General features: G+C 48.9%; 1 protein-coding gene across 1 annotated transcript in view; it reads right to left on the bottom strand.

Annotated features, from left to right (window-relative positions):
- Positions 1-12997: 12997 nt before the first annotated feature.
- Positions 12998-24495, bottom strand: part of LOC144501220 (aldehyde dehydrogenase, dimeric NADP-preferring-like) — a 32632-nt gene continuing 21134 nt past the window's right edge. Inside the window, exons 8-12 of the mRNA XM_078224669.1 lie at positions 22362-22503; positions 20263-20429; positions 17829-17928; positions 15355-15587; positions 12998-13943 (exon numbers count right to left, since the gene is read on the bottom strand). Of these exons, the coding sequence (XP_078080795.1) occupies positions 15400-15587; positions 17829-17928; positions 20263-20429; positions 22362-22503 (597 nt within the window). The 3' untranslated portion in view covers positions 12998-13943; positions 15355-15399. The remainder of the gene's footprint in view (positions 13944-15354; positions 15588-17828; positions 17929-20262; positions 20430-22361; positions 22504-24495) is intronic.

Genomic DNA, 24495 nt, shown 5'->3' with positions numbered 1-24495 from the left:
ATAGTCTCTGGCAATCGACAAACATGTTTCAGTCACACGATAGATAGTAGAACAGAACACAAGGGAAATTAGAACACTCGAGTGGCCAGCACCTGTAACTACACCGTGACAGTTGACATAGCAAAATTGAGTGGGACATGTTGACATAGCAATTTACACTGGTAAACGTCGACAGATGAGTGTGGCAAAAAATTGTCGCCAGAGGAAGTGGACAGGAATTTTCTCCCCATAAAACATACATATTCTCTCTTCCACCTTCTTCCGTCGGGAAAAAGTTACAAAAGTCTAAAGGTCACGTACCAACCAACTCAAGAACAGCTTCTTCCCTGCTGCCGTCAGACTTTTGAATGGACTTACCTTGCATTATGTTGATCTTTCTCTACACCCTAGCTGTGACTGTAACACTACATCCTGCACTCTCTCGTTTCCTTCTCTATGAACGGTATGCTTTGTCTGTGTAGCGCGCAAGAAACAATACTTTTCACTGTATGTTAATACATGCGACAATAATAAATCAAATCAAATTAAATCAAAATATAGTCGGTCTCTCTTAAAATAGGTATAAATAAAATAGATCTCAGCACCACACATTGACACCCAAGGCTTTAGGCTCACAGGCTGCTGTAAATGTGACTCTTTACCTGGCTATCAGGAGTTACACACGAGCCTGTTCTCAGGATATAAGCTTTACTGTGTTCTTGTGGGCACATCAACTCAGCAAGACTTTGGATGGGATGCAGTGCAGAATGGTCTGAATGGCACTGGGACTTCAGAAGGACAAGTTTCATAAACTATGTTTGTATTCCCTTCGGTAGAGAAATTGAGATCTGATCAAAGTGTTCAAAATGTTAGAAGGGTTTAACAGGGTGGAGGAAATCAAGGTTCAGAGGGACAGCACGGTAGCACAGTGGTTAGCACTGCTGCTTCACAGCTCTAGGGACCTGGGTTCGATTCCCAGCTTGGGTCGCTGTCTGTGTGGAGTTTGCACATTCTCCTCGTGTCTGCGTGGGTTTCCCCCGGGTGCTCCGGTTTCCTCCCACAGTCCAAAGATGTGCAGGTTAGGTTGATTGGCCATGCTAAAATTGCCCCTTAGTGTCCTGAGATGCATAGGTTAGAGGGATTCGTGGGTAAATATGCGGGGATATGAGGTGGGGCCTGGGTGGGATTGTGGTCAGTGCAGACTCGATGGGCCAAATAGCCTCTTTCTGCACTGTAGGGTTTCTATGATTCTATGACACCAACTTAAAATGAGAGCTCGGAGAAATCAGGAAGTATCCTTTCACACGGGTCTCATGGACATCTCATATATTCATAGAATCCCTATAGTGTAGAGAGGCCATTCGGCCCATTGAGTCTGCACCAACCCACTAACAGAGTATCTTACCCAGGCCCTCTCCCTCACTCTATCCCCGGCGCGATGGGCCGAATGACCTCCTGTTGTACTGCAGGGATTCTATGAATCCCACACATGGGGCAGCACGGTGGCACAGTGGTTAGCACTGCTGCCTCACAGCGCCAGGGACCCGGGTTCGATTCCCGGCTTGGGCCACTGTCTGTGTGGAGTCTGCACGTTCCACCCCTGTCTGCGTGGGTTTCCTCCGGTTTCCTCCGGGTCCGAAAGACGTGCTGGTTAGGTTGACTGGCTGTGCTAAATTGCTCCTTAGTGTTCGGGGGATGTTAGGGGGATTAGTAGGGTGAATTATTGGGGTTGCGGGGGTGGGGCCTGGGTGGGATTGGTGCGGGCTTGATGGGCTGAATGGCCTCCTTCGGCACTGTGGGTTTTCTATAATTCTATTCTATGGTTTTCCATGTCTAATCCATCTAACCTACACATCTTAGGACACTAAGGGGCAATTTAGCATGGCCGATCCACCTAACCCGCACATCTTTGGGCTGTTGGAGGAAATCCACACAGAATGTCTATGCGGAGTTTGCACATTCACCCAAGGCCGGAATTGAACCCGGCTCCCTGGAGCTGTGAGGCAGCAGTGCTAACCACCGTGCCACGCCTGGAATCTGGTATTCCGTAAAGAGTTGTAGATATTCCGAGTCATTTGGAGCTTTGAAGTCAGGTGAAGGTCCCCGGGGATGTGACACAAATACAGGTAATGGAAAACAAACTGTAGATCAGCCATGATCTTAACTGAAAGTTTATTTATTCATCACGCAGTCACGGGGAGAATGTATGGGGAGAACGTGCAGACTCCACACAGACAGTGACCCAAGCTGGGAATCAAACCCGGGTCCCTGGCATTGTGAGGCAGCCGTGCTAACCACTGTGCCACCACGAAGGAGAGGGGACAGGTCGAAGAGGTGGAATAGTGTTCCTCCTGCTCCAAACAAAGCCACCCTTCTGCTTTCCCTGACTGTCCCTGGTCACCTCTGTCTGATAGTGCTGCTGAAATCAGGAGCTCACACCAGAGGGAGAGAGCCTGCGTCCCTCCGTCAAGCAAGGCAGTGTGTTTGCCAGACTCCCCTTCCAGTAACTACAGACTTTGGCAGGCAGGACAGCCCACTGACATCCAGCAGATGGAGGTCGAGGGCAAGTGACTATCAATGGGGAAGGATTCAGGCATTACTGAGAGAGGGGATGGGAATCGTCAAATTTCATAAAATAATTCAATGCAGAATGAGTTTGTTACATCTGTAGAATATATAATCTCCGCAGAAGGCTGCGGAGGCCGGGTCATTGAGTGTCTTTAAGACAGAGATAGATAGGTTCTTGATTAATAAGGGGATCAGGGGTTATGGGGAAAAGGCAGGAGAATGGGGATGAGAAAAATATCAGCCATGATTGAATGTCGGAGCAGACTCGATGGGCCGAGTGGCCTCATTCTAAGTCTTATGGTAGTTGTGGTTGCCGGATGAAAGAATAGAAAGTGAGAGCGTGTGGGTTTTGAGTGTAACAACAGAACAGGTTTATGAGGAAGCTGTTTACTCCACAGTGGCTGGATCCAGATGAATAAAGCCCGTGAAGTAGCCAATGATGTCACGGACTGACCATGTGACCAAGTCCTTAAAGGGACCATGCACCACACAATAACGCTCAAATATAGCAGAGTTGACCCAGGGACCAAGATTCATTTTCAGTTCCTTAATCATCATTTGATTTATTATTGTCACATGTATTGGGATACAGTGAAAAGTATTGTTTCTTGCGCGCTATACAGACAAAGCATACCGTTCATAGAGTAGGTAGGGGAGAAGGGAAGGAGAGGCTGTTGGAATGGGGAATTGTTTGGTGGAATGTCTTATTGTATTCAATTGCAATTCTTAATCAGGACATGAAGGGACTAGATTTTTCCCACATTCAGTATCATTAAACAGCAAGAAAGTCTCAGTCCATAACCAAATCTATGTTCCCACATTAAATGTCCAGCTTGAATCTTGTTCAGGGGTTGAATGTATTGGCAAATATTTATTCGCTCCCCCAACCCACCACAACCATTCTCACTAAAGAAACAGCTTATCTGGTCATTCGTCCCATTGCTAGGATGGCACAATGTTTAGCACTGCTGCCTCACAGCGCCAGGGACCTGGGTTCGATTCCCGGCTTGGGTCACTGTCTGAGTGGAGTCCACACCAGCAGTGTACTTTCAGCTGCCTGGATCCCAAGCTCTGGAATTCTCTCCTATTAAGACGCTCCACTTTGGTCATCTGTCCTAATCTTATGTGGTTCCGTGCCAAACATTGATAGATCATTGGTAGAAGAGGCCATTCAGCCCGTCAAGTCTGCACTGACTCTATGACAGTGCATCATACGTATGCCCTCTCCCCCCGCCTTATTGATGTAACCACACACACTTAGCACGACTAACCCATTTAATCTACACATTTTGGGACAGTAAGGGGCAATTTGGGCGGCACGGTGGCACAGTGGGTTAGCACTGGTGCCTCACAGTGCCAGGGACCTGGGTTCGATTCCCAGCTCGGGTCACTGTCTGCGCGGAGTCTGCACGTTCTCCCCGTGTCTGCATGGGTTTCCTCCGGGTGCCCTGGCTTCCTCCCACAGTCCGAAAGACTAGGTTAGGTGCATTGGCCAAGCTAAATTCTCCCTCAGTGTACCCGAACAGGTGCCGGAGTGTGGCAGCTAGGGGGATTTTCACAGTAACTTCATTGCAGTGTTAATCTAAGCCTACTTGTGACACTAATAAATAAACTTTTTTAAAAAACTGCTAGTTATGGGAGTTTGTTACACTCAAATTAGCTGCTCTGTTTACAACATTACAATAATGGCCACACTTTGAAAAATACTTTATTAGCAGTAAAGAGAGTTAGGACATCCTGAGGATGTGAGAGGGGTATATATAATTCAGGGTATTTTTTTTATCAATGGGGAAGTCTGTAACTTTTGAAGTTTTCTTTTAATTGGAAAATCTGTGTAGCTTTAACGAAGGTTAAACCATTCAAAACTGATTCGTAAATAACAAAGGCATGTAATAGGGACAGATTTATATTACACAGAAACTCTCAACATGTACACAGAGCTCTCCCCCAGGACATTCAATCTACTTTCAGAGCACATTACTTGTTCAGTCCCCATCTCGCACCTCACACGGAAGATGAGGACTTGTTTGACCAGGAGGATGTCCCTCGCTGAAGTTAAACACTCCAACAGGGCGGCTGAGGAATCCAGCAGAATATCTAGTGAACACTGTCACCTACTGGAGAAGAAGAAGAAGTGCATGTTTTTAACCAAAAGCAAAAGGTAAATTGATGGGAGTCATAGAATCCCTACAGTGCAGAAGGAGGCCATTCGGCCCATCGAGCCTGGACTGACAACAATCCCATCCAGGCCCTATTGCTGTAACCCCGCGTATTTAGCCTACTAATGGGCGGCGCAATGGTTAGCACTGCTGCCTCATGGAGCCAGGGACCCAGGTTCAATTCCCGGCTTGGGTCACCACTGTGGAGTGTTCATGTTCTCCCTGTGTCTGCGTGGGTTTCCTCCGGGTGCTCCGGTTTCCTCCCACAGTCCAAAGATGTGCAGGTTAGGTGGATTGGCCATGCTAAATTGCCTCCTTAGTATCAGGGAGTCTAGCTCAGGTAAATACATGGGGATAGGGCCAGGGTGGGATTGCGGTTGGTGTAGACACGATGGGCTGAATGGCCTCCTTCTGCACTTCTATCTATCCATTAATTGCCCTGACACGAAGGGCAATGTAGCACGGCCAATCAACCTAACCCACACATAGAACCATAGAAAATTACAGCTCAGAAACAGGCCTCTTGGCCCTTCTTGTCTGTGCCGAACCATTTTTTGCCTAGTCCCACTGACCTGCACTTGGACCATATCCCTCCACACCCCTCTCATCCATGAACCCGTCCAAGTTTTCCTTAAATGTTAAAAGTGACCCCGCATTTACCACTTTATCCGGCAGCTCATTCCACACATCTTTGGAGTGTGGGAGGAAAGCGGAGCACTCGGAGGAAACCCACGCAGACACGGGGGGAATGTGTACACTCTGCACCGACAGTGACCCAAGCTGGGAATTGAACCTGGGTCCCTGACACTGTGAGGCAGCAGTGCTAACCACTGTGCCGCCCAATCAGCGCATTGGCTTTATCATTTTAAAAAAGGAATAAATTTTTTAAAAATACAATCAGCACGCAAACATTCTAACAGCGTGTGTGTGTAATGTTAAGCAGCTTCTCGGAATGAATAATCATAGAATCCCAACAATGGAGGAGGCCGCCAATTGGCCCATCATGTATGCATTAACTTTCTGACAGAGTATCTTACCCAGGCCCACCCCCGTCCCACCCCCACCCTATCCCCGTCCCACCCCCACCCTATCCCCGTAACCCCACGCATTTACCCCACTAATCCCGCAAACTTACACATTTTTTGGAAACTAAGGGGCAATTTAGCATGGCCAATCCACCCAGCCTGCACACCTTTGGAGTGTGGGAGGAAACGGGAGCACCCGGAGGAAACCCATGCAGACACGGGGAGAATGTGCCACGCACGCGCAGGCAGTGACCTGAGGCCGGATTTGAACCTGGATCCCTGCACCTGTGAGGCAGCTGTGCTAACCACTGCGCCACAGAGGAGAGTCCACTGGCAATCTGACCTCAACAGTGACCTCCATGTTGTGCGCTGTTGTAGCAATTGCGACTTCAATTATCAATAAGACTGGCTTTCAGTGGAATAACTTGTTGGAAGCAAACGGAGTCAAGGTGAAGGATTCCTTTCGTTGACCTCAGGAGAAGCCACATTTACAGTTGCTGCAAAGTTGGTTTCCATCCTCTCAAACACACCCACACCTCCCGCAGCATCCCAGTGCCTTTGGTCACAATGATTAGAAATGAAGACACTCCCTTGGGAATCCACCATTACTGAGAATTGCTGCAGATTCCAGATATATTCATTGAATTTAAGGATAGGACCAAGACCGCAAGAAACTACAAAAGGTCATGACTGTTGTCCAGTCTATCACGCAAACCAGCCTCCCATCCATTAACTCTGTCTACACTTCCCGCTGCCTCGGCAAAGCAGCAGCATAATTAAGAACCCCAAGCATCCCGGACATTCTCTCTTCCACCTTCTTCCATCGGGAAAAAGATACAAAAGTCTGAGGTCATGCACCAACCGACTCAAAAACAGCTTCTTCCCTGCTGCTGTCAGACTTTTGAATGGACCTACCTTGCATTAAGTTGATCTTTCTCTACACCCTAGCTATGACTGTAACACTACATTCTGCACTCTCTCCTTTCCTTCTCTATGAACGGTATGCTTTGTCTGTATAGCGTGCAAGAAACAATACTTTTCACTGTATGTTAATACATGTGACAATAATAAATCAAATCAAAAAGGATTTGAACCCATGTCCCGGGGCGCTGGCCTGGGCTGTGTGCTGACTAATCCAGTGATGTTATCACTGCCCCACACCCACCCCACCCCCACCCACACCCCACCCACACCCCGCCATTTCCTATCATTAAAACCTCTCCCCTGATGAAGGGCCTGAATTCGGAGCGTGTCTGACTGATTCGCCACATGTGGCAAGTGTCTGGAACACTGCTTTAGAAACTCGCAGCTCTTTGTACAATACGCTATTTATAACTTTAAGATGAAAGCTGGTGCGGGGAGGGGGGCGGGTGTGGGGGGGGGGTGGGAGGAAGGTAGGCAGGGAGCTCCTCAGAACATTTTCCTGCCATGTCACTCATTCCCAAGCCTAGTGTAGCAGGAATCGCTCTGTAGCCTGTCCGTTGAACACCGTGACTGAACTGAGTCAACATTAACAGAACGTCCTCTTCCCACATGTCCATAGGATGGGACAGGCCATTCTGCCCCTCCACATTTGGGCCATTCTGCCCCTCCACATTTCACAGTCACTAAAAAAAAACCGTGTGTTTTAATTGCATCTTTTTTTATTAATACGGAAAAGATACTTGCAACTTTTGCTACATTACATGGAATTAAAGGAGCGGTACAGTGGCACGTGGGTAGCACTGCTGCCTCACAGCGCCAGGGGCCCAGGTTCAATTCTAGCCTTCAGTCACTGTCTGAGTGAAGCCTGCACAGTCTCCCAGTGTCTGTGTGGGTTTCCTCCGGGTGTTCTGGTTTCCTGCCACAGTCCAAAGATGTGCGGGTTGGGGGGATTGGCCATAATAATCTCCCTGACACTAAGGGGCAATTTAACAGGGTAAATGTGTGGGGTGACAGGGATAGGTCCTGGGTGGGATTGTAGGTGGTGCAGACTTGATGGGTCGAACGGCCTCCTTCTGTGGCGCACGAGGTGTTGGGGGCAGAATCCACAGACCCAGGGTGCAGGCTGTTCCCATTGGAGCCAGGCTACTTCAGAACAAACACTTTAGGACTTCCCAATGTACTTTGCAGACAATGAAGTATCTGCAGTGCAGTCACTGCTGTAATCCAGGACAACACAGCAACTAAACTGCTGCTCGGGAGAGCTTGCTGACAACAGTGTGTTTCTGTGATGTTGATTGAGGGATAAATCTCGGCCTGGACACCAGGGCTAATCCCCTGCTCTCCTTCCGAACAGCAGCACGGGATCTTGCGGCGGGGGCCCTCGTAACTCTGGTTCAGCGACTCATGCGAAAGGCAGCATTGCCAAGAGTGCAGCACTCCCTCAGCACAGCACCGGAGGAGGTGTCCGCCTTCATCTTGTGCTCAGGTCTCTGGAGCCCAGCTTGAATTGTCTGATACGAGTGAGACGTCTCGCGACAAAGCACGAGGCGTGTTCTCAGTAATGAGTTTCCGGATTACAGCAGGGGATAAAAAACAACAATCCAGAAATGCTGAACGCGTCACAGTCAGCTGAGGGAGCCGTCAGCCTGGAGGAGAAACAACTGCAGTCAACAATTATTTTCTTTTGCCAAACATGTCTGTTTGATTTGGAGTGAAGCTCAGTGACGGATAGAAGCTCCACTAAAGGCAGGAGTTAGCAGGAGGGGAGTTTAAACAGCAGCTTCTGGCAGCCAATTGAAGATCTCAATAGCCGGTGTTGCCCTATCTGCTGCTTCAGCGTTACCCTCGGCAACTGTTGGTGTTTGGAGTCAAATACATCTTCAACAGTTGGTCTTTGTTGGATGTAAGGGAAATTAACAGACAAGATACATCCCTATGAATACTGCAGGATACCAAGATCGAGGAAATTAGTATACATAAAAGCAAAATATTGCAGCGGCGACACAGTGGTTAGCACTGCTGCCTCACAGCGCCAGGGACCTGGGTTCAATTCCTGGCTTGGGTCACTGTCTGTGTGGAGTCTGCACGTTCTCCCCGTGTCTGCATGGGTTTCCCCCCGGGTGCTCCGGTTTCCTCCCACAGCCCAAAGATGTGCTGGTTAGGTGGATTGGCCGTGCTAAATTGCTCCTTAAGTGTCCCGGGATGCAAAGGTTAGAGGGATTAATGGGGTAAATATGTGGGATTGTGACGATACGACCTGGGTGGGATTGTGGTTGGTGCAGAATCAATGGGCCGAATGGCCTCCTCCTGCACTGTAGGGATTCTATGATTCTATGCTGGAAATCGGAAATGAAAAGAGAGAGTGCTGGGAAACAGTGCGGAGAGAGAGAAAGGTTCTGTGTCCAATAGGACTCTGTGAAGCAGGAGAGTTGATTAGACTCGGAACATTAACTCCCTTTCTCTCTCCAGAAGTAGATAGATCAGGGGGAGAAATATTGAGCAGTTCAATGAATTGAGATGAAGATTTAGAACATAGAACATAGAACATAGAACATTACAGCGCAGAACAGGCCCTTCGGCCCACGATGTTGCACCGACCAGTTAAAAAAAAAACTGTGACCCTCCAACCTAAACCAATTTCTTTTCGTCCATGAACCTATCTACGGATCTCTTAAACGCCCCCAAACTAGGCGCATTTACTACTGATGCTGGCAGGGCATTCCAATCCCTCACCACCCTCTGGGTAAAGAACCTACCCCTGACATCGGTTCTATAACTACCCCCCCTCAATTTAAAGCCATGCCCCCTCGTGCTGGATTTCTCCATCAGAGGAAAAAGGCTATCACTATCCACCCTATCTAAACCTCTAATCATCTTATATGTTTCAATAAGATCCCCTCTTAGCCGCCGCCTTTCCAGCGAAAACAATCCCAAATCCCTCAGCCTCTCCTCATAGGATCTCCCCTCCATACCAGGCAACATCCTGGTAAACCTCCTCTGCACCCTCTCCAAAGCCTCCACATCCTTCCTGTAATGTGGGGACCAGAACTGCACACAGTACTCCAAGTGCGGCCGCACCAGAGTTGTGTACAGTTGCAACATAACGCTACGACTCCTAAATTCAATCCCCTTACCAATAAACGCCAAGACACCATATGCCTTCTTAACAACCTTATCTACTTGATTCCCAACTTTCAGGGATCTATGCACACATACACCTAGATCCCTCTGCTCCTCCACACTATTCAAAGTCCTCCCGTTAGCCCTATACTCAACACATCTGTTATTCCTACCAAAGTGAATTACCTCACACTTCTCCGCATTAAACTCCATCCGCCACCTCTCGGCCCAACTTTGCAACCTGTCTAAGTCTTCCTGCAAACTACGACACCCTTCCTCACTGTCTACCACACCACCGACTTTGGTGTCATCAGCAAATTTGCTAATCCACCCAACTATACCCTCATCCAGATCATTAATAAATATTACAAACAGCAGTGGCCCCAAAACAGATCCCTGAGGTACACCACTTGTAACCGCACTCCATGATGAATATTTACTATCAACCACCACCCTCTGTTTCCTATCCGCTATCCAATTCCTGATCCAATTTCCTAGATCACCCCCAATCCCATACATCTGCATTTTCTGCAGAAGCCTACCATGGTGAACCTTATCAAACGCCTTACTAAAATCCATATATACCACGTCCACTGCCTTGCCCCCATCCACCTCCTTGGTCACTTTCTCAAAAAACTCAATAAGGTTAGTAAGGCACGACCTACCTGCCACAAAACCATGCTGACTATCACCTATCAATTCATTACTCTCCAAATAACTATAAATCCTATCCCTTATAATTTTTTCCAACATCTTGCCGACAACAGAAGTGAGACTCACCGGTCTATAATTCCCGGGGAAGTCTCTGTTCCCCTTCTTAAACAATGGGACAACATTCGCTAACCTCCAATCTTCTGGTACTATACCAGAGGCCAACGACGACCTGAAGATCAGAGCCAGAGGCTCTGCAATCACTTCTCTTGCCTCCCAGAGAATCCTTGGATAAATCCCATCCGGACCAGGGGATTTATCTATTTTCAGACCCTCCAGAATATCCTGCACATCCTCCTTATCAACTGTAATACTGTCTATTCTACTCCCTTGCAACCCAGTGTCCTCCTCAGCTATATTCATGTCCCCTTGCGTGAACACCCAAGAGAAATATTGGTTCAATGCTTCACCAATCTCCTCCGGTTCCACACATAACTTCCCTCTGCCATCTATAACTGGCCCTAAACTTGCCCTAACCAACCTTCTGTTCTTGACATACCTATAGAACGCCTTAGGATTCTCTTTAACCCTATCCGCCAAAGTCTTCTCATGTCCCCTTTTAGCCCTTCTAAGCTCGCTCTTCAACTCCCTCTTAGCCAATCTAAAGCTTTCTAGTGCACTACCCGAGTGCTCACGTCTCATCCGAACATAAGCCTCCTTTTTCTTTTTAACCAACAAAGAAACTTTTTTGGTGCACCATGGTTCCCTAGCCCTACCAATTCCTCCTTGCCTGACAGGGACATACCTATCACAGACTCGCAGTAGCTGCTCCTTGAAAAAACTCCACATGTCGGACGTTCCCAGTCCCTGTAATCTCCTAGTCCAACCTATGTTTCCTAATTCTCTCCTAATAGCCTCATAATTACCCTTCCCCAGCTAAAACCACTGGCCCGAGGTTCATGCCTATCCCTTTCCATCACTAAGGTGAACGTAACCGAATTGTGGTCACTATCACCAAAATGCACACCAACTTCCAAGTCTAGCACCTGGTCTGGCTCATTTCCCAGCACCAGATCCAATATAGCCTCACCTCTAGTTGGCCTGTCTACATACTGAGTCAAAAAACCTTCCTGCACGCTTTGAACAAAAACTGACCCCTCTAACGAGCTAGAGCTATAACAATTCCAGTCAATATTAGTCAAGTTAAAATCCCCCATAACAATTGCCCTATTACTTTCACTCCTAAGCAGGATTGACTCCGCAATCCTTTCCTCAACCTCTCTAGAACTTTTAGGAGGTCTATAAAAGACTCCCAACAGGGTGACCTCTCCTCTCCTATTTCTAATCTCCGCCCATACTACCTCAACAGATAAGTCCTCATCAAACCTCCTCTCTGACACTGTGATACAATCTCTGACCAATAATGCTACCCCTCCCCCTCTTCTACCTCCTTCCCTACTTCGACTAAAACATTTGAACCCCGGGACCTGCAGCATCCATTCCTGCCCCTGCTCTATCCATGTCTCTGAAATAGCCACAACATCGAAGTCCCAGGTACTGATCCACGCTGCAAGTTCACCCACTTTATTGCGAATACTCCTGGCATTGAAGTATACACATTTCAAACCCTGCTCCACCCCACCTCTGCAATGCCGTGCATTGCAGTCCCCATCCATGCATCCCTCACTTTCAGCCCCACTACTCAGGATCCCTCCCCCCCCCCGAATCAGTTTAAACCTCCTTGCATGGCCTTAGCAAATTTACCCCCCAGGATATTGGTCCCCTTCTGATTAAGGTGTAGACCATCCTTCTCATAGAGGTCACACCTTCCCCAGTACGAGCCCCAATTGCTTAAGTACCTGAACCCCTCCCTCCTGCACCATCCCCTCAGCCATGAATTCAAACCTTCCCTCTCCCTATTCCTCTCTAAACTATCCCGTGGTACAGGCAAGAGTCCAGAGATAACCACTCTGTCAGTCTTGGCCTTTAGTTTCCACCCCAACTCCATAAATCCCTGCCTAATATCCCCTTCCCCTATCCTCCCTATGTCGTGTGTCCCCACATGTACAATAACTTGTGGTTTATCTCCCTCCCCCCTAAGAATCCTGAATACCCTGTCAGACACATCCCGGACCCCAGCCCCTGGTAGGCAACACACCAACCCTGAGTCCCTACCTTTAGTTCCGACCCTCCTATCTGTCCCCTTAATTGTGGAGTCCCCAATCACAAGGCCCAGTCTTTTACAGCCCCTAACCACCTGAGCTTTCTCACTCGGCTCACCCCCAGAGATCTGCTCTCTATGCTCAGTTGATTCCTCCTCAACTGTAGCCTCCAGCACCGAAAACCTATTATGGAGGGGAACCGCCCCAGGGGATTGTCTTCCCGATTGCTTCTTACCCCTCCTCCTGGCATTGACCCAAGCCTCATTTCTAGGAGTTACTATTTCTCTATAACTCCTATCAACTTCCACCTCCGCCTCCCGAATTATGCGGAGTTCCTCTACCTCCCCCTCCAGCTCCTTTACACGCTCCTCCAGAAGCTGCAATCTAATGCACTTCTTACAACTAAAATCTCCTGAAACACTACTGGATTTCCTCACCACATACATCCCACAGGAGATGCAGCATACTGCCTGAACTGCCATCCCTGAAGCCATTACCAGCAAGAAAAAAAGAAAACAAAAAAAAAAAAAAATTTGGACACAATCCTTCCAGCAATATTCCGCCACTCCTGAGCAGAGACGCAAGCCAAAGTTTCTGATATTCTACCCAACACTTCTGAAGAGGTGAGATGTTGAGGCAGGAGAGCTGGAATAGAAACAGTGACCTTCCCTCATGGGGAACATTACACCCCACAGCGATACTCTGCTGAGCTCCTCCTCCAGTCCTTACTTCCTGGGCGAGGCACACAGGTTTCGTTTGAGAGGGGGGGGGGGGTGGAGGGCCGAACACGATTCTGAATGTGGTTCAGTTTGCCCCGTACATACAAAACAGTTCTAGCTAATGGCCAGAGGGTAGAGCAAGTGTAGGCTATTAACCTAGTTAGGAGCAGCTATCCTCGATAGAGGGAGTGACAGGACAGGAAGTATCATTTATTGCAAGTGGATTAGTGATTTAACCCCAGTAAAAATAAAAACCAAGGTTCAAAAATAAATGCCATTGTTAATTAGTTAAAACCCGATAAACATCAGATAAAGAATGTCAGAGAAACTAACAGGATAGGAGGCCATTCAGCCCATCTTGGCTGTGCCAGTGCTAGCTCTCCCAGGAGGATTATCACACTGTGATTGGGAGGTTGTAGTGGTGAGTTGGGGGTGTTTGAAATAGACGAGGTAGCGGGCGCTGGAGACACACCCACTGTGGGTCACAGCTTTTCCCAGGTTTCAATCAACTCCCACTCGCTCCCCCCCACTCCCAGATTCTGAGGCTCAGTTCACATCATAGCCTCGTAGGTTCACCAGGAGGTCATTGTAGCATCGTCACCTTGTCTCTCTCCCGTGGGTCTTTAAGCAGCAAACCTGGAAGAGAAACAGAATTCAAATGAATTTTCTTTAACCAAACTCTTGCAATTGGAAGCGGCGACTCACCTCCACCCCAGATGTGTCGGCTTCTCGTGAGGGGTACTTTGTCCAAGCAGTCACTCCTTCAGCCTGGAGTTCAAGATGGTGATGGCCACACAGGAACATCAATAAATCTTGGAATATTTAGTCCATAAGGAGATCCATTTGATTGACACTCTCTCTCTCTCTCTCCAGGGTTTGCTGTCTGCAGCGCATACAAGCTGCAGAATGCAGTGTAGCAAACTGCCCAGGATTCTTTTAATATAACTATTATGGATGTAGGGGGATTGCCCCATTAAGAGAAATGGGTCAGGTGACCCAGGACTCAAGCTCTACCCTGCTGAAGCTTGCCTTGCCAGCCTGATGCAGACAGTGTGAGAGAATAGACATGTCAATAAACAGTTCCAGTTAGTTTACTTCCGTTTACCTTGTGGCCTTTTATTAGCCTCGATATCAGACCTCAAACATAATCCACACCGGCAACCTCGACCTCCTTGAAGGACAAGGGCAGGAGGCTGAACACTAACCTCAAAGGCATAAGACATAGGAGCAGAATTAGGCCACTCGGCCCATCGAGTCTTCTCCGCCATTCAATCATGGCTGATATTTTTCTCTTCCCCATAACCCCTGATCCCCTTATTAATTAAGAACCTATCTATCTCTGTCTTAAAGACACTCAATGACCTGGCCTCCACAGCCTTCTGCGGCAAAGAGTTCCACAGATTCACCACTCTCTGGCTTAAGAAATTCCTCCTCATCTCTATTCTAAAGGATCATCCCTTTAGCCTGAGGTTGTGCCCTCTGGTTCTAGTTTTTCCTACTAATGGAAACATCCTCTTCACATCCACTCTATCCAGGCCTCGCAGTATCCTGTAAGTTTCAATAAGATCCCCCCCCCATTCTTCTAAACTCCAACGAGTATAGACCCAGAGTCCTCAACCGTTCCTCATACGACAAGCTCTTCATTCCAGAGATCATTCTTGTGAACCTCCTCTGGACCCTTTCCAAGGCCAGCACATCCTTCCTTAGATACAGGGCCCAAAATTGCTCACAATACTACAAATGGGGTCTGATCAGAGCCTTATAAAGCCTCAGAAGTACATCCCTGCTCTTGTATTCCAGCCCTCTCGACATGAATGCTAATATTGCATTGGTCTTCCTGACCTGGGAATACAGTCATTGTTCCGTGGCTGTCACTGGGTCAAAATCCTGGAACTCTCTGCTGAACAGCACTGTGGGAATAATTTCCACAGCTGAAACTGCGGCAGTTCAAGGCAGCCGATCACCACCAGCTTCTCAAGAGGGAACTAGGGATGGTTAATCAATGCTGCTCTTGCTCACACCCAGAGATTGAATGAAAAAGACCGACCTGGCATTGACACCTAGTGTTCCCAGTACGACAGTCGCCAACGAGTCACATTACTGTGCATCTTCTACGTTTAGTCATCACCCACAGAGTCATCTTTTGCTTCGAGTCAGTGGCTGGCGCGTAGCGGACATTGTTCATCTTCTCGAAACCCAGCGACCTCATCACGCAAGCACGGCGATGGCTGAATGTGTCAAAGGTGAATTTGCCGTGGTACGCCCCCGTGCCACTTTTACCTGGGGGTAAAGACCAGAGGAATCAGAATTCCTACAATGCAGGAGGCCATTTGGCCCATCGAGTCTGTACCGACCACAATCCCACCCAGGCCCTATCCCCGTAACCCCACATATTTACACTGCTCATCTTCTAACACTGAGGGACAATTTAGCATGGCCAATCCACCTAACCCGCACATCTTTGGACTGTGGGAGGAGACTGGAGCACCCGGAGGAAACCCACGCAGACACGGGGAGAACGTGCAAACTTCACACAGACAGTGACCCAAGCCGGGAATCAAACCCGAGTCCCTGGCGCTGTGAGGCAGCAGTGCTAACCACTGTGCCACCGTGCCACCCTGAACGTGAACATGGTATAAAACACCAGCACAGCTTCTGTGGTGACCCATCATCAGAAAGGCCTCATGTTGCGAAGATGGAGCTCAGTCCCTTTAAGACCACAAAGTTTCATTGTTACGTCAATGCAGGCTCAGGTCAATTAGAGTTTCAGGGTGGCTTTTTCGGACGAGGATAAAGTGGGATTGGGATTGGAAGACGTTTTCTAACCCTGGGGAATTCCAGGAAGCACTTGGCCGTATCAGGTGATGCCAGCTCTACAGGCCCCCCCCACACCCCTCCCTCCCAAAGTTGGATGGGCTAGAATGGGCGGAATGGCCTTCCTCCCCTGCATTTATTTTGTGAGCGACTCTATCCACAGTTCTGAGCTCCCATTTAGAAAATGCCTTCTGCAACCAGGCATCCCACAGCTGGGGCGAACGCCAACAACTGGATTAACAGCGTTCCTGGAGCAACCACATTCACTCCCATCAGATTCCCAACTCCAGAGTGGGATGGGTCAACAGCTGAAGGTGTCTGGATTACCAGAGCAATGTTTATGCCCAGTAAATCAGGAATAAATTGTAGGAACCAGACTCTCTCATGTAAAAACGGTGCAGCTTTCAGTGCTCTCTCCTTGACTCCGGTGTCACACCCTGCAATCCCACTCAAACGGGAAGTGAAACGGAGACACGGGGGAAAGGAAAGCGACTGTGGTAACACAGGAAATGCAGGGGCCAATCACCATAGAATCATAGAACCCCTACAGTGCAGGAGGATAACATTCGGCCCATCGAGTCTGCACCGACCACAATCCCACCCAGGCCCTATCCCCGTAACCTCATGTATTTAGCCTCGCTAATCCCCCTAGCTAGTTACCAGATAATCTCTTTCATAGAGTCGTAATATCCCTACAGTGCAGAAGGAGGCCATTCGACCCATTGAGTCTGCACCGACTCTCCAACCGAGTATCTGACCCAAGTCCATTCCTCCATCCTATCCCCGTAATCCCACACATTTACCATGGCCAATCCCCCGAACCTACACATCTTGAGACACTAAATGGGCAATTTACCACGGCCAATCCACCTGACCACCACATCTTTCGGACTGTGGGAGGAAACTGGAGGAAACCCACGCAGACACGGGGAGAACGTGCAGACTTCACACAGACAGTGACCCAAGCCGGGAATCGAACCCAGGTCCCTGGCGCTGTGAGGCAGCAGTGCTAACCGCTGTGCCACCGTGCTGTCCACAAAGGGATTGATGTTATGATGATACAAACTATATTTAACACAGCGGCATCTGTTTTAATCCCAAATTCTAATTCAGATTTCACCATCTGCTGTGGAGGGATTCGAACCCGGGTCCCTAGAACTTTACTCTGAGTCGATGGATTACGAGTCCAGTGACAATACCACTGCATCACATTTGCATTATCTTTGTGATATGGATCGAGGGGGAAATACCGACTTGGACACTTCCTGCTCTCCCTCAAAATAGTGTTCGCCCAATAATTGAAAGAGTAAGAATGTTCTCCTACCCCCTGTACACAAGGATGGCTTCCATGTAGATAGCCATGATGTGGAGTTGCCGGCATTGGACTGGGGGGGGCGCACAGTAAGTAGTCTCACAACACCAGGTTAAAGTCCAACAGGTTTATTTGGTAGCACGAGCTTTCGGAGTGTCGCTCCTTCATCACCTGCTCTGAAAGCTCGTGCTACCAAATAAACCCGTTGGACTTTAACCTGGTGTTGAGAGACTACTCACTGTCCATATAGGTACTAACATGGGGAACCAGTCCTGCAACAATAACCAAGGATGCCTTTCATCAAAGCATCTTGTTCTCCTCTTTCCGATGTGGCTCATTCAGTCCGACCCTCCCTGCAGGACAGACAGAAATGTAAACAAACGTTCTGAACTCACCAACACCCCCAAACGGCAACGTGTCGACGGTGTAATGGATCATGCAGTCATTTACAGTTACACCACCACTGGAAGTCTGTGCGATCATTCTCTTGATTAGCTGCAGAGAGAGAGGCAGAAATAATCATCAGTTTATAACATTGAACAATCCAGTTGGTTCCAGATTCCGGAGTTGAATCATAGAATCCCTACAGTGCAGGAGGAGGCCATTCAGCCCATCGAGCCTGCACCGACCACAATCCCGCCCAGGCCCTATCCCCGTAACCCCACATATTTACCCTGCTAATCTCCCTGACACTAGGGTCAATTTAGCATGGCCAATCAACCATGGATTGGCGAGTAACTCACCTCCTGACTCTCCAAAGCCTGTCCACCATCTACAAAGGCACAAGTCAGAGGTCTGGTGGAATACTCTCCACTTGCCTGCATGAGTGCAGCTCCAACAACACCCAAGATGCTTAATGCCATCCAAGACAAAACAGCCTTGGTTTATTGGAATTCCTTCCACCACCACCACACAGTGGCAGCAGTGTGTACAATCTACAAGGTGCAGCCACTCACCAAGGCCCCACTCACCGCACCTTCTAAACCCTGGACCTCAATTACCTGGAAAGATAGAAGGGGACACCAGCACCCAAGACGCACAACACCCTGACTTGGAACGATATCGCCATTGCTTCACTGTCGCTAGGTCAAAATCCTGGAGCTTCCTTCCTAACAGCACTGTGGGTGTACCTACACCAATAAGAAGTCTCACAACACCAGGTTAAAATCCAACAGGTTTATTTGGTAGCAAACACCATAAGCTTTCGGAGCGCTGCTCCTTCGTCAGATGGAGTGGAAATGTGCTCTCAAACAATGCAGAGCCACAAATCAAGTTACAGAATACTGATTAGAATGCGAATCCCTACAACCAGCCAGGTCTTAAAGATACAGACAATGCGGGTGGAGGGTGCACTATTTGAGAGGACATTTCCACTCCATCTGACGAAGGAGCAGCGCTCCAAATGGTATTTGCTACCAAATAAACCTGTTGGACTTTAACCTGGTGTTGTTAAAACTCTTACTGTGTTCACCCCAGTCCAACGCCGGCATCTCCACATCACGTACCTACACCACACAGACTGCAGTGTTTCAACAAGATTCACCAGCACATTCTCAAGGGCGTTAAAGCTGGAGTGGCCAGTGATGCTGACATCGGGTCAATGAATACAAAAAGTTACACCTGTTTCCTCGATGTTAAATGACGCTGCTGTAAAAACGTGGATTAATAAAACCACGCGCAGTTATAATCACAACTTTATCATAAATCATCCCCAAACAATCGCGACACAGGAACAGACCGAGCCACACAACAAGTGACCAAAATATAAGTCACGGACATAAGCTTTAAACAGCGTTACAAGAGTGAGAGAGGGGGTGCGGGGGCGGGGCGGGGGGGGGGGGGGGCAGTGGTTTGGCCTGGGGGATGGGGGAGAGGGAGGGGAGGCAGTAATTTGGGCTGGGGGTAGGAGGGGGAAGGGGTTCGGAATTCCTGAGCTCAGGATGGATATGGCTGAAGGCAGAGTTCCTAAATGTGACCAGGTCTGGTATCTCACACCTTCACCACGGTCCATCTCACAGCAGCCGTGTCAGAGCCACTGCGATCCCGTCTCCCAGGATTTTCATCCAGGGCTTGGTTCATTTCACAGCGTGTCCAGGATGAGTGGGAGCGCCAGAAGAAGAAACCGGATTAAATGAAGGCTGCGCGGCAGCGTCACGTGTTGGAGTTCGCAGGAACAGTTCCTTCACAGTCAGTTCCTGATCTCAGCCGGGCTGCTGCAGCGAGGCTGGAAGTTGGAGGTAAAGTTCTCTCTCAATGGGAGGTGCTGAGGATGGCCACTAGACCACGATTTGGCCTTCCGGGGAGACCTGGGAGGTGTTGGTGGCCTGTCCTCTCGGTTGAAGGGTTTGGAAGGTTCAAACACGACTTCTAAAAGCTCAATTTCCCACTTCCCGCCTTTCCTGAAGGAATTCCGTCCTTGCTGCGATTATAGTTCCCTGGGTTTCAGACCCCCATTGGTTCTCCATTCGGAATCGGACAGGATAATCGAGCTCACTCAGCAGGGACCGTGTGGGGGGAGGGACCCTGGTTAATTTGTCCCTTTCTAACCCAGGGCCGCTGAGGCACGGGGCCAGACCCAGATCAGGAAACTGGTCACAGACCCAGGGTTAAAAGTGGGGCCTGTTCCTGGTGTGACTGTGTTGGCCACACACTGGATGAACCGACTCCCTGTCTCCCCGGCTCTGCGCGCACCGTGACAGCAGTTAGTTCAAAGAAAACGCGGAGAGCGATACACGTCAAACTGCTAAAGGGAAGGGAGCAGCCAGAAGGTTCCAGTCTCGGAGACCAACGCACCAAACACAAAGCAGCTCCAGAGGCTGCAATCCTCACCTTATTGTCGTGAGAGAAGACGTAGAGAGCCAGAGGCTTGTCCCTCTTGTTGATGAAGCTAATGGCTTCGTCGGCACTACCGACCGTGACTATCGGCAGCAGGGGGCCAAAGATCTCCTCCTGCATGATCTTGGAGCCGGGATCCACGTCCGTCACGATTGTGGGAGCTGAGCAAATATTAACAAGAGGCTCTGTTCAGTAATTTAAGAAGTTCTCTCCAATCAGTGACCAAATGAGCATCTGGTGAGATAGTTAATGCATTGATTTCAATTTCCCAAAGCTCCCTAGATTCAGGGAGGTCCCATTAGATTGGAAGATAGCAAATGTAACTCCATTATTCATTGAAGGAGAGAGACAGAAAGCCAGAAACTACAGGGCAGTTAGCTTAACATCAGCCACAGGGAAAATGGTAGAATCCATTATTAAAGGGGTTACAACAGGGCACTTGATTACTTTGAGCTTATTCAGGCAGAGTCAACATGGTTTTGTGACAGGCAAATCATGTTTAACCAATTTATGGGAGTTTTTTGAGGAAGTAACATCTGCTGTGGATAAAGGGGAACCAGTGGATGTACTGTACTTAGATTTCCAGAGGGCATTTGATAAAGTGCCACATCAAAGGTTATTGTGTGAAATAAAAGCTCCTGGTATAGGGGGCAACATATTGGCATGGATAGAAGATTGGCTGGTGAACAGGAAGCAGAGAGTAGGCACAAGTGGGTCATTTTCAGGTCGCTAAGATGTAATAAGTGATGTGCCACAGGGATCAGTGCTGGGACCTCAATTGTTTACAATTTATAGAAATAACTTGCATGAAGGGATGGTTGCGGAATTTGCTGATGACACAGAGAGAGATGGAAAGTAAGTTGTGAAGTAGACATAAGGAGGCTACAGAAAGATATAAATAAGTTCAGTGAGTGGACAGTAGGATATCGGGGGCGGGGGGGATGCAGATTTGAGATTACCGTCAGATTAACCGCGATCTTATTAAATGGCAGGTTCGAGGGGCTGAATGGCATCCTCATGCTCCCTGTTCCTATGTCCATCTGCCTCTCCGTATCAGAATGCTCAGCACTGGGACATTAGCAGAATGGGATGTGGAAAATCCAGTCCCTGCTTCTTTGGCACCATATCCAGGGAGAAGTCACCAATATAAGGATGGGGAATAGATCATGGGGGTGAGAGGATGTTAAAGTTCAGCTGTCGGTGTACAACATCTACTCTTCCTCCCAGCCCATCCCCGATCCACAGCTTAGCGCACCCTCAGCCTGTGCTCCAACCTGGACACCTGCCCCCGCCCCCACTCCCAGCCCTTCCCAAGACACCCATGAGCTGTCGATATAAGGAATAACAAATACAGATTCAAGGTTTTGGGAAAGGGGTGCAGGAAGAATTTGAGGAAGAATTGTTTGTTTATAAAGTGGTAAGGATCTGGAACTCGCTGTCTCTGTCACCCTCGTGGGCAATCAACTCATTTCAATCGACGGGCACCTGAAGGAAATAGACTTGCAGGGCCACAGGGATAAGAGTGGAGGCAGATGGGACTGACTGGACTGAGCGGCACAGTGGCACAGTGGTTAGCACTGCTGCCTCACAGCGCCTGGGACCTGGGTTCAATTCCCGGTCTCGGGTCACTATCTGTGTGGAGTCTGCACATTCTCCCCGTGTCTGCGTGGGTTTCCTCCGCGTGCTCCGGTTTCCTCCCACACTCCAAAGATGTGCCTGTTATGTTGATTGGACATGCTAAATTGACCCTAGTATCAGGGGGTTTAGTAGGGTAAATATGTGGGCCGAGAGGGCCTAGGTGGGATTGTGGTCGGCGCAGACTTGATGGGCCGAATGGTCTCCTTCTGCACCGTAGGGATTCTATGACTTATCCATGGAGAGCTAGCCGAGACTAGATGGGCTTTATGGCCTCCTTCTGTGCAGTAAACGTCTATGAATTTATTGGCTGTAACGCATTTTAAAAGAAAAGGAGAGAGTTATGAAGAGTGTGACAGAGGTCAACTCAGTTCCATGAGATAATATTCACCCAGACTGCATCATCCAGAGCAGCTGGGTTAATGGTCACACTTCACCTCCCACAGCCTATACAATACCTATGTAAAGATTCTCTTCATCACTTTGACCACCGTACACAACGCTCGCTCCCTCCAGCAAAGACATCAGCCTCTTAAAATGTCGCTGGTTGACAATACGCCCATAATCCGGGGATTTCTGGGGATCAGCTCCGTAGAATTCCTGGAACAGACCGAGTAAGGAATGGTCAGACAGGGAAACACCCCAATGGCCATCTTGATGCTGCAACGTGAGGGGGCAACGTCTAATCGAGTGGATCAATAATAAGGAATTAGACCCAAGACGGCAGCAAGTCTGGGCAGACAAACAGCCTTTTGCCAAAATTAATCCCTTATCAAAGTGAAATCAATGGTGACCCCACACACATTCGAGTTTTGTATAAAGTTCTTCCATTCCCCTTAGCATTGGGAGAATTTGAATTCCACATTAAAATTCTGGGAATTAGATTTAACAAATCGGGAAAAGTGAGGATGAAGCTGTTGGATTGCTGGAAAACTCCGACTGGTTCACCAATGTGCTTCCCGGAGGGAAAGGTGCCATCCTTACCCAGTCTGGGACTCTACATGATTCCAGACACGCACCAACACGCTTGACCTTTAACTGCCCTTTGAGATGGTCGAGTGAACCAATCAGCTGCGAGCAAATTATTACCGAAGGCTCAGGAAGGAAGCCCATCATCTTCTCAAAAGCATCTCTGGGTGGTTAATAAATGCCAGTCTTACAGCAATGCCCACAGCCTGGGACCGGGTTAAACAACACAGGGCATCGACCATCCTTTCCCATTCAAAGAATCTCATTCCCAATTCGATTCCTTGAGGGTGAGTAATTGGTGGCCATTCTTTTTATTCATTCCCGGGATGTGGGCGTCGTTGGCGCGGCCAACATTCATTACCCATCCCCATTCCTAATTGCCCTCGAGAAGGTGGGAGTGAGCAGCCTTCTTGAACCCCTGCAGTCCAAGACTGCAACAGCAGACAGTCCACAGATACTTCAGACACTGGGACCCTGTTCAATCCGACACACATTACGGAGGAGATTGGTTTAAAATTATGAAGCGATGGAATTTGTTGGAAACTGGCAAATTCCCGTGGGTGAAAGAGGATCATGAGGAACATTAGAATCAAGTTAAACCGAATGAGTCGGGGCAGAGAGGGGGAGAGCTGTTTGTTTGACACGGGTGATGGTTTTGGGGTCACTCCAGTGGAGTTAGTGATGGGATCAGGAGCCACATCAATGTTTAGGAAGAGGTTTGAAAAGTGGTTTAAGGGAAAAGGAGGGATAAAAGGTCAGGCACATGGGATAAGGATGTGTGTGAAGGATAAACACTTAACACAGACTGGCTGGGCCTATTTGTGTTGTCATTCTCCGATATATCCTCAGGAACCGACAGAACACCATAATTATTACAGCATCATGTCAACGCTGAGATTTAAACCCCGACTGCAGAGTTATCACACCCTCCTCAACACAGAGACTGGAGCGAGTGAGTGTGAGGAGGCCCGAGTGAGTGAGTGTGAGGAGACTCGAGTGAGTGAGTGTGAGGAGACTCGAGTGAGTGAGTGTGAGGAGACCCGAGTGAGTGCGAGGAGACCCGAGTGAGTGAGTGTGAGGAGACTCAAGTGAGTGAGTGTGAGGAGGCCCGAGTGAGTGAGTGTGAGGAGACTCGAGTGAGTGAGTGTGAGGAGACCCGAGCGAGTGAGTGTAAGGAGACCCGAGTGAGTGAGTGTGAGGAGACCCGAGTGAGTGAGTGTGAGGAGACCCGAGTGAGTGAGTGTGAGGAGACCCGAGCGAGTGAGTGTGAGGAGACTCGAGTGAGTGAGTGTGAGGAGACCCGAGTGAGTGAGTGTGAGGAGACCCGAGTGAGTGAGTGTGAGGAGACCCGAGCGAGTGTGAGGAGACCCGAGTGAGTGAGTGAGTGTGAGGAGGCCCGAGTGAGTGAGTGAGTGTGAGGAGACCCGAGTGAGTGAGTGTGAGGAGACCCGAGCGAGTGAGTGTGAGGAGACCCGAGCGAGTGAGTGTGAGGAGACCCGAGCGAGTGTGAGGAGACCCGAGCGAGTGAGTGTGAGGAGACCCGAGCGAGTGAGTGTGAGGAGACCCGAGTGAGTGAGTGCGAGGAGACCCGAGTGAGTGAGTGTGAGGACAACTCACTTCCGA

The sequence above is a fragment of the Mustelus asterias genome, chromosome 12 (assembly GCF_964213995.1).
Source record: "Mustelus asterias chromosome 12, sMusAst1.hap1.1, whole genome shotgun sequence".
In the NCBI taxonomy this organism is placed as follows: Eukaryota; Metazoa; Chordata; class Chondrichthyes; order Carcharhiniformes; family Triakidae; genus Mustelus; species Mustelus asterias.
This window is presented reverse-complemented; position numbering and strand designations above follow the sequence as displayed.